Here is a 10,480-nt window from a genome sequence, read left to right as displayed (position 1 = left end):
GATTTGGGCACCTGGTGGTCTTCAGAGGCTGTGGGAGCACCCGTTGCCCCCCGAGCACTGCTTTCGGGGTGCTGTGCTTGGAGGGCCAGCTTGCTACGGACACAGAAGAGGCCATGGAAAGCAGTGCCATCCAAGTACACTGTCCTTCTGCCCTTGCTCATCCTGATGCCTGCCTTGGTGGTAGGCAGCCTGGGGGCGCTGCTGTTTGTGCCCCCTCCTTTTGGAGGGCAGGGGATGCCCGGCATGAGCAGACAGGCCTGGGGATGTGTGGGAAATACAGCAGTTAATAGCCAGAGCTGCTTCACCCCAGCATGGGTGAGCTTGCAGGCAGGCTGCGGTTATGGCCCCGCCGCCCATCCCCTGCCTGTTTCCCACACTGAGCAGGGCTGCCCTCCCTGTGGGGGCAAGAGGATGCTCCCACCCCAGCCATGTCTAGCAACTGGCTGGTCACAGGGGTGCCGTGAGGGGTCCTGGGCTGGGCTCGCTGGCTGCTTGCACTGCTGAGGAGTGACCTCAGTCTCGGCTGGAAGAAACCATCTTCCCGTTTGACACGGACATGCAGCTGGGAAAGAGGAACTGGGCTGAATGGGCTCTGCAGTGTGCAGCACCATCAGCAGCTGCTCAGCCTTACCACTGGTGTGGGGCTGAGGTACCCACTCCCCCCGCCTTTCCTGGTGCCTGCCGTGGCTGTGTATACTGGTCCCATACTGGAGAACCTGGTCGGAGCGTGGTCCGGCTTCTTACCAGATTAATTTTTGACCCAGTTCATCGTGCTGTTGTGCAGATGCCAATGTGCCAGCAAAGTCAGTGCTGGCAGGCATCGCGGTGGCCTGGTACCTGCCTGGCTATTCCTGGTTGGCAGCCCCGTGCCTGCATAAAACCCCAGCAGCGGGGCAGTTTGCAGCTGATAAAGCTTGCTGCAGCCAGCTCCCAGTCTGGGGCTGATCCAGAGTGGGGTCTTTCCCAAGTGAAATTTGGCATTGCCATAAAAAAAATAAACAACCAACAAACCCAAACCTCTTCCGGAGTCTCCCTTAGAAAGAACATGTTAAAAATGGCAAAATTGTTGCATTTGAAGTTTTGCAGCTTGTTCTGAAAATTCACTGTGAGTGTGCCGGCAGGCTGCTATTGAATTTTGGTTGATTTTTTTTTTTTTTTTGAGATATAAACCCTCCTCTGTAACCATTCTTGCAATGCTAAACTCAGCCGATACAAATATAGCAGTTACGTCACGTGACAGAAAATTTGCTCTCAGTGGTCCCGGCAATGACACAGTGGTTCCTCGGGCTGACGCGGCCCTGCTTGCCTGCGGCCAGCCCTGCCTCCGCTGCCCCTGCCTTTAAACAGAGCCCCGAGACCTCCACCACCGTGATGGTTTCCTCACCTAGTGCAGGGTGAGATGAAGGCAGCAGGACGGCTCCTGAGGGGGTGGGAACCCATCAAGAAAGCACCCCCCCATTTTGGGATTGGCTCAGGAGCGTGCTCATGGCTCAAAGGGTTACACACAGCTTGCTATAAAATGCAGAAGTGTGTTGATCTGTCTGCCGGCTGGCCAGCTCACTGCTCTGATGCCTTATCTGCCTTTGCATACTGACAACTGATTGAGAACGGGTTTGCTTGCTCTGGAGGTGAGCCAGCACAGAAATTTGGTGTGTGTTCATCAAAACTTGGGTTTGTTTGGGCTTTTTTTTTCTTTCCAGAGGGACAACTTGAATTTGGTTGTTTATTTTTCTGGTTTGCAGCACTGGGCTCCCACACTGTCTTATCTGTTATGTCTAGTCTGGCTTTTCCTTCCCCATGCAGTACCTGGAGACAAGATGTCTGCAGGGACCAAGCCCTCACAGGAGGCAGCAGATTTGCAAACCCCATGAGATTAATTGCCATGTTTGCTGACAAATCTCTCCAGGGTTTGAGGCGGTATACTTCTTATGCAGCAGAGAGCATTTCTGCTTTAAACATTGATACAGGCAAAGTTCAGCTGCTGGAGCCTGAACTGTTTCCCTAGAATATGGGAATCAAAATGAACCATCTCCCTTTCCTCTGAGGGCTTCCTTGACGTCATGAGCCCCTTCCCTGTTGAGCTCTGTCATTTGTAGGAGCTCGGAAGTGGGAAGGCTTGAGCAGTCATCCTCCTTCAGGGCCTTGAAAAGCACGGTGGCCCCCTTGAAGGGGGAGTGCTAAGGGATGCCTCCGGTGCAGCACCTGATTTTGGGTGGCTTTGGGAGGGCAAGAGGAGGCTGCAGAAGTGGTCAGTCATGGCCTGGCTCCTCTCAGTTCCTCTCTGCCATCCGGTGTCCTCCCCTCCCCTTCCTCCATGGTCTCTGACTTTGTCCTGGCAGTGGCATGTTCTCCTTTTCCTGTGGAGGGACTGAAAGCAGCTTTATGCTCAACTCAAGAATATTTTTAGATATAGAGAAGATGGCCTGGTGACCGCAGCAGCCTGCCCTACATATGAAACATTCGAAAAGTCCTTTCTAGGGCAGGGTGTTCCTTGTCCCTTTGGCTCTGCAGCTTTGCTGGTGCTTCTGTATAGACAACAATGGCACAGGCGAGCACCTCTGCTGCCTCCTTCCCGCTGCCACCGGGGTCCCTCACTCCGGACCCGAAATGCATTTCATTTCTTGTCAGCAGAGCCAGTGAGGGCTGCGGGCCTCCGCAGAAACGTTGCTGAACAGCTCAGGAATGCGGAGCTGGAGCTGCTCCATGTGCTGGCGGAGGCGGCATGCTCCTCTGTCTCTGCCTCCCACCCTGCACCACCAGCATGGTTTTATGGCTCTGCAGGAGCAGGACCCCTGCCCCCTGACTCGCTCCTGGCCAAAATTGGATGCAGGAGCCTTTTATTCATTGCAGATCCTGCCCTTGCCCACTCAGGTCCGTGGTTGGGAGCAGCCCACGCTGGTGTACCCCCTTCCATGAGGGACGGGAGCTGGCAGCACCAGGCAGGGATGCACAGGCTTGTCGTGTGCCACTGCAGTGCGAGGGAGGCTGCCAGCAAGCCTTGCCCAAGAACCTTCCCGGGCCAGGCTGAGGATGCACGTGATTGGTAACCTTTCCTTGACAGCCATAATAGGAGGCCTGGTAGGATAAAATCAATCTAAAAGAGAACAAGCAGATGTGGTGCATCCCACCAGTGCTCTTGCATCCTCCCACCAGCTGAGATTTAAGGACAAGGCGGCCTGGGTCAGTGTGGAGCAGGGGACTCCTTCCCCAGGAGCAGGCTCTCAGGGAGAGGAAAAGGCATGTCACTGCTGGAGAGCATCGGGTTGAGGTTGGCCAGGGGCTGAGAATGCTGAGAAGGGCAGGGAGCAGTGGGGCAGGGCAAAGAACCTGATGCAGGGACCCCGAGGTGTGTGGCAACCTGGGAAAGCACTGAAAGCTGCTGCACAGGGGATAAACCCAAAGGAAAGGGCTCTTACAAGCCATACCAGCTATGTCAGGCAAGTGGGCGGCTTATTTGCCACCTCCTGTTGCTTCTGTTAGTTCTTTTCGATTTTACTCTGCTATAAAAAGATCATAGTTCTAACTAGGTGGCGTTAAACCTGGTGGTTTGGAGCCCTGTTGCAGGGTGCTTGGTCTGAAGCTGATTTACACAATCCTTCAAGCTTGAAGCTGATCCTTCAAGCTGGACCCAGCTTGGGGCCTGTTTCAGATGGCATGGTGCTGCTCTTGTGCCCTTGCAGTGACACCTGCAGTGGCTGATCCTCTTGCCCTCCTGCACATCATCCTGTGCATCAGTTCCCTGGCCCTGGGTTTGTGCAGTACCTGCTGCTGTGGACCCTGATCTCTGAGCACTCACTTGATGTGACTGCTGCTTTCCTCAGGTAATTATTTTTAACAGGCAAGTTCAGTGTCTGGTGCCCTTATCTCGCCACCCCGGGCAGCTCTGGGCTTTTCCATCCCTCTGAATCCCTCTCTGCTCAGGCTGCCAGCTCAGCACCATCCACTGGTGATGTGGGGGGCCCTGATAGCTGGGTCAGGGCCCTGCCAGCTCCGGGTCAAAGCTTGGTTTTCCTCTTGTGGCTTCTGTCACAGCAGGTTTAATTATAATCTCTTCCGTCGCGCTTTCCCAGCTTATCTCGTGCGCTGCTGCACACTCACTTCCTCCTTGCTGGCAGCATCTCCGCTGGGTGCCAGCTGCTGTCACTCCCACAGGCGAGTAAAATTGCCTTTGGGACCGGGAGACAAGGGTCCCCAACGCTGGCCGAAGACCCCAGACTCAGCACAGCGCTGGAAAGCGGGACCCTATCACGGTCTCACCAGCGTAGAGTGCAGCCCTTGCTTGCCAGTAGAAGCTGGGTTCCATCTTTTGGGGAGCAGAGGTGCTGCCGGAGGGAAGGAGGAGGAAGGACCCTGCACACCAGTGGGGCCAGCAGCCAGAGCTAACCCATCTGATCTCCTCTGGCAGGTGACGCAGGAGTGGGGACAGCCCAGCCGCCACCATGGTTGCCCTCTCGCTGAAGATCAGCATCGGCAATGTGGTGAAGACGATGCAGTTTGAGCCCTCCACCATGGTGTACGATGCCTGCCGGATGATCCGCGAGCGGGTGCCCGAGGCTCAGATGGGACAGCGTAAGTCCACTGTGGGGCTGGCCCCTGTGCCAGGGCCACACCGGCTTAGCTCCTGGCATTCTACCGATCTCCCTTTCCTCTCTAGTCCCCATGCCCTTCTGGGCTTTCCCAGAGCGGGTGGGGGGAGCAAGGTCCAAGTCCTCCTGCCCAGTTGAGGTGAGGGGCTGAGCTCCTTGGGCTCCCTTCTTGACACCCTGGAAGAAATTTGCAGGGTTGTAAGGTAGGAAACCACGTTTGGAAGTGAAATACTCACTGAGCAATTTGAGCCTGCTGTCCTTTCTGTCTCTGCTCCTCTCTCCTGCTTGCATCCATCAGCACTAGCCAGGACTAGGTGGGTTTAAACAGTTGCAGGGGTTGTAGTGAGCATTAGTAAACCATATAAGTTAGTTTCTCCTTTCTTGGGGGATATATTGTCCTCCGTCAGGTCTGTCCCCCCATGGCAGTTCTCTGCCACACCCATGCTGGTGCTCTGTTACCTTGCTAAGCCTTCTCAGCTCTAATATTTTCCTGCTGTGGCCAGGCTCAAAATTAAGCTTATGGCTCACGAGCTCATGATGTGACTCACGCCTACGCAGATGTGGCCTGTCCCTGTCGTGGATGGGGGGGCTTGGGCTCTGGGACATCATCTTGGAGGCTCTCCTGAGTCCCTGCTGCCCCTGAAAGCATCTCTGCCACGGGGAAGAGGCAGCAAACAGGAGGTCAGGAGTCGTGGGAAGAGGAGGGGGAGCGTAGTGACATCTGGGAGCAGCAAATTCCTCGAAGATAAAAGGAAATGCCTTCTTGCACCATGCCCAGCTGGCCAGTGGACCACGGCTTTCAGTTTCAGAGAGGGACTGGATGTTTGTGTGGATGCAGGGCTGTAGCAGCATTGGAAGGAGCATTGCATTTCCTGCTCCTGGGCGTGAGCCAGCCTGCTTATAAAAAAAGTCAAGGGGAAAGCCTTGAAGGGAACTGCTTATTCCCAAGTTCCTTTCCAGTTGCTCATAGCTTTTCTTTTCATATCAGTTCCTTGCAGCTTTTGTTTTTCTTTGCTCTCCTTACCCAGTGGCACTTGGGGGTCCCTTTTTGAGCTGCTCTGGTTTTTTGTCACCTCTGGACTGGGGGAGTTTCTATGCAGGTTTCCAGCTCAGCTCTTGCTCTGACTCGGGAAGCGCCTCTCCCCACCCAAGTTATGGATCTGGGTCAAGCTGCTCAGTTTTCAGTGCTTTAGAGTTATGCTCTTGGAATTTGCTTTGAAAATAGCTTTTTTTTTCTGTAATTTAAAAATAAAATGGCAAGCCTCTGTGATTTTTCTGCTCCCTGTTTAGTAGGATCCTAACGGCAGTGTTAGCCAGGCAGGAGCGGGGCGGCTCAGGAATTTGTTCCTCCCCGCAGAGAGCTGCCAACAAGATGACGCATTATAAGCATAGCCAGCCAAGACAGCCTGCGGCGTGGGGTTGTTACAAAGGTGGAGAAGGACCTTTCCCAAGGCAAAACCAGGCATGATCCTGGCCTCTTGCAGCAGGAAAACGGGGCTATCCCGGTGGATCTGCGCTGGAGTGCCACTGCCTGGGCTCCAGCAGCAGCACTTTCACGAGGTACCCCAGCCCCAAGGGAGCAGTGTTTGGTGAACAGCACTTACTCACCACCGCTGAGACTCTGTAAGCCTTGATCCCATCCTCCTTCAGCCTCCTCCTCTCCAAATGGAGGAGTCCCAGCTCCTTTAATCCCTCATGCCAAGGCTCCATCAGTTAAGTTGCTTCTCTCTGTATCTTTTCAAACCCTGCTGTGTCCTTCTGGGGAGGTGCAGACCACACCATCATGGAGTACTCAAAGTGTGGATGTGTCTTAAGTTTTATAGACCAGTTCCCAGCACCCTTCCTGGTGACTCCCAGCATTTTGTTACTTTGCTTTTGCTGCTGCTATACGTTGCACCAAAGATTTCAGAGAGCTGTCAACCACAACTCCAAGCTCTTCCTTCTGTTGTGACTATCAGTTCCAAATTCAGCATTGTGTAGGCATGCTTCAGATGACTTTTTTCATAGATAACTGTGGTAAAACATGTACCTCAAAGCCTGCTTGCCAGCTTTGTTGCCCACTCATTATACTTAGGCTCCAGTGTTCACAAGTGGTGCTGTGCTTCATGTGCTGGGCTGCACCCGTATACATCCTTGGGCACAGGCTGGCGTCTTGGTGGCCCTGTCCTGCTCAGGATTACCCTGGCAGAGGCTTTTACCTGTTTTACAGCCAACGATTTTGGACTGTTTCTCTCGGATGAAGACCCAAAGAAAGGGATCTGGCTGGAGGCTGGAAAGGCTCTGGACTACTACATGCTTCGCAATGGGGTAAGCATCCATCCAACGTCTTTCTAGCTGGTACCTGCCTTGGCCCTGCGGTTGGATGTGCTCACAGTGTGGAGGTGGTGTGGGTGCCTGCCCTGTTGCCTTGCATCATGCCCTGCAGCACCCCACCCCCCCCCCCCACAATTGCACTGGGGGGACAGGAGCTGTTGGCAATGATGGGATGCAGGCACCCTGCGCCAGTGCCGCTGCTGGGAGCTGTCCTGTGCTGTGCCCACAGGACACCATGGAGTACAAGAAGAAGCAGCGGCCCCTGAAGATCCGGATGCTGGATGGGACAGTGAAAACAGTGATGGTGGATGACTCCAAAACTGTCACAGACATGCTCATGACAATCTGTGCCCGGATCGGTGAGAGGAGGGGGCAGCCACAGCGGAGAGGAAGCGGGGTGGGGAGGTGGGGAAAGGTGGCAGCGTCTCCTGGGGGTACTGGGGATGCAGCAGATGGCCTGGCAGCAGGGGTGTCTGAGGGGTGTGTGATGCTGGGGAGAGGAAACAGCTCTGCACCCCTGTGTTGCACCAGGCTCTGTGTTTGGCAGCAAAGTCGTGCTAAGCTTGGTGCTCTGCTCTCCTGCAGGCATCACCAACTACGATGAGTACTCGCTTGTTCGGGAGATTATGGAAGAGAAGAAAGAGGAGGTTACAGGCACCCTCAAGAAGGACAAGACCCTGTTGCGAGATGAGAAGAAGATGGAGAAGCTCAAGCAGAAATTGCACACAGATGATGAGTGTAGGTGCCTGGCGTGCTGGGGATGGGGTCAGCCTGGGCCAAGGGGAGCAGGGGCCCCTGCAAGGGGAAGAGCCAGTACAGGGGAGCGGAGAGGACTGTGATGAGGGAACATGTGCCCACATTCCCTGGAGCGTCTCCTGCCTGGAGGCCCAGGACAGAGGGGTGAGAGCCAGGATGCACCAGACAGACACCCATTTCTCACTCCGTGTGAGCAGTCCTGGAGCTGGGTCTGGCCTGGCCTTGGTGCCTGTCCCTGCTCACGCCCTGTCGTTGCCTGCAGTGAACTGGCTGGACCACGGCCGGACCCTGCGCGAACAGGGCATTGACGATAACGAGACACTGCTGCTGCGGCGCAAGTTCTTCTACTCCGACCAGAACGTGGACTCGCGAGATCCTGTGCAGCTCAACCTGCTCTACGTGCAGGTACAGCTCCCTGCAGCGCCCGGCTCCACTGCCCTGTGCCAGCCCCTTGCCAGGGCTGGTGTCTGAGGGTTTTGGCCAGGGACCACCATGGGGGGTACTTCAGGCTACCCAGTTGTCTCCTGGGTAGGAGCCAACGCTGGCAATCTCAGCCCTGCCCTCTGTGTACTCCAGAGCTCCCCAGGGGATCCCATGTCTCCTCTGCCTGATGGGAGCCATCCTGAAGTCCTGCTTCTGTTCCTCTCCCAGGCTTGGTGGTAGTCCCTTTGTGGGACAGTCTGGTCCTAGATCCTCCTCTTTTTCAGGGCCGCTTCTTTTAAGTCTGGAAAACAGGTCCTGATTGGTGTGGAGGGGAGTGGTGGAAGGGCTGCCTGGCTGCCCAGCCCACGGTGGTGTCTTCTCTTCCCACACAGGCTCGCGACGACATCCTGAATGGTTCCCACCCTGTCTCCTTTGACAAAGCCTGCGAGTTTGCCGGCTACCAGTGCCAGATCCAGTTTGGGCCGCACAATGAGCAGAAGCACAAGCCAGGCTTTCTGGAGTGAGTGTCCCAGGGAACCCCTGGGCTTGTCTGGAGGTGGCTGAAGCAGCTTGGCAGCCCCCAGCAGTGCACTGGCACATGGGGCTCCAGGGCTGCATTTGCCTCTGGTGTGACCGGTCTCCTCCCTGCAGCGCAGTCCCCACGCGTGGAGGTCCACGCTGGCTGCAAGGGGTGCCAGCCCCCCATCCTGCTCCCTCTGGCACCCCCCAGGGACATGCAGCAGCTCTGATGGGAGGGACCCCAGGCCATCATATGGCCACGCCTGATGCTGCACAAGGGGCTGCATCCTCAGTATCTCCACCCCACTTTCAGCAGGGCAGCTCCTGGGGCAGCTTTCATTACTTCTGCAACCTTCCTGCTTCCCAAAACTCCCAGCCCATGCCCTGGCAGGGGTTTGTCCAAGGCTCTGGGTTGGGCCTCTTTGTAGTCAAAGGCATTTGCCCTGGCTTTGGGCTCTGCTGCTAACAGCTTGACTTGGCTGTCTCTTGACAGACTCAAGGATTTCCTGCCCAAGGAGTACATCAAGCAGAAAGGGGAGCGCAAGATCTTCATGGTACGTGCAGGGGGGTTTTTGAGAACTGGGCTTCTTGCTCCTCCTTGCCAAATGTGGAGGCTGCTCTTGTCTCTGGAAGCAACATATAGCAGGTTGACAGGTGAGAAACAGGATCAGGAAGCTGTAGGTGGGCAGACAAGGCAGCTCCCGAGGTCCCAGAGATCAGAGGGATGCTGTAGCAGGGACAGGGGATGCTGGTGGGATGGAGAGAGCCTGGGAAGGCTGTGACAGGGCGATGGTGACACAGCCAGGGGACCATGGAGCTAATGTGATGTTCTGTCTTTTCTGTTGCAGGCCCACAAGAACTGCGGGAACATGAGCGAGATTGAGGCCAAAGTTCGCTATGTGAAACTTGCCCGTTCCCTCAAGACCTATGGGGTCTCCTTCTTCTTGGTCAAGGTCAAGCAGCCCCCCTGGTCCCACCTCTCATCGACCAAAATTCCTCTTCTACAGCATCCCTCCGTCTGTCCTGTCTCCAGCTGCTACCCCTCAACCCATGTTGCTCCAGTTTTCCCTGTGTCTCCACTGCCCACCTTCTTCTTGCCTTTCCCTGTGCACTGCCTTCCAACTCCTCAATTCACGCTTCTTCTCATTTTCAAGCCCCATGTCATGGTTGTAACCATGAGAGAGTGGCCTGGGGGGTGTTTGGTAGCCACAGCAGGCCTCAAAGGTGTCCCAGGGACAGCTCACACCCCTTCTGTCATGGCCTACAGGAGAAGATGAAGGGGAAGAACAAGCTGGTGCCACGGCTGCTGGGGATCACCAAGGAGTGTGTGATGCGTGTGGATGAGAAGACCAAGGAAGTGATTCAGGAGTGGAGCTTGACCAACATCAAGCGCTGGGCAGCCTCACCCAAGAGCTTCACCCTGGTAGGGACCAGCCCTGGTCCTCCACACCCCCCGTCCCAGTGGTGCCCCTGTGGGGGGCTGATCTCACACTGCCCCTCTCTTGGTTATTGCCCCACGGTGGCACAGCCTTGCCTTCCTCTGGTGCCTCTTCTGGCTCTTGTTTTGGAGGCCGGCACTTGGGCGCTTAGCACATACCAGAGGGGCTCAGGATGGCTGCCAGTGCCCTGCTCCGGTGCTACCCTGTGCCCTGTCATTGCAGGATTTTGGAGATTACCAGGATGGTTACTACTCAGTGCAGACGACGGAGGGGGAGCAGATCGCCCAGCTGATTGCTGGCTACATTGATATCATCCTCAAAAAGGTGAGGCCATGCTGAAAAGGGCACTGATAACTGGCTTCTCTCTGGTGAGGGGTACAGGTTGGCCCTTCCAGCTGCCTCCAGACAACCATTGGCACACAGTGCTGCTGGGGGAGCTGGAGA

General features: G+C 55.7%; 1 protein-coding gene across 4 annotated transcripts in view; it reads left to right on the top strand.

Annotated features, from left to right (window-relative positions):
* The window catches only part of TLN1 (talin 1), a 35,405-nt gene that overhangs the window by 1,639 nt on the left and 23,286 nt on the right, over positions 1-10,480 (top strand). For 2 of the 4 annotated variants that reach the window (XM_074856759.1, XM_074856762.1), the window contains exons 2-11: positions 4,406-4,569; positions 6,796-6,893; positions 7,129-7,258; positions 7,485-7,637; positions 7,918-8,060; positions 8,471-8,598; positions 9,091-9,151; positions 9,446-9,550; positions 9,865-10,020; positions 10,259-10,360. In XM_074856759.1, the coding sequence (XP_074712860.1) occupies positions 4,440-4,569; positions 6,796-6,893; positions 7,129-7,258; positions 7,485-7,637; positions 7,918-8,060; positions 8,471-8,598; positions 9,091-9,151; positions 9,446-9,550; positions 9,865-10,020; positions 10,259-10,360 (1,206 nt within the window). In that variant the 5' untranslated portion in view covers positions 4,406-4,439. Of the gene's footprint in view, positions 1-3,804; positions 3,822-4,147; positions 4,320-4,405; positions 4,570-6,795; positions 6,894-7,128; positions 7,259-7,484; positions 7,638-7,917; positions 8,061-8,470; positions 8,599-9,090; positions 9,152-9,445; positions 9,551-9,864; positions 10,021-10,258; positions 10,361-10,480 lie in introns of those variants that run through there. The other 2 variants (XM_074856763.1, XM_074856760.1) reach the window with 2 other exon arrangements.

The sequence above is a fragment of the Strix uralensis genome, chromosome Z (assembly GCF_047716275.1).
Source record: "Strix uralensis isolate ZFMK-TIS-50842 chromosome Z, bStrUra1, whole genome shotgun sequence".
Taxonomy (NCBI): Eukaryota; Metazoa; Chordata; class Aves; order Strigiformes; family Strigidae; genus Strix; species Strix uralensis.
This window is presented reverse-complemented; position numbering and strand designations above follow the sequence as displayed.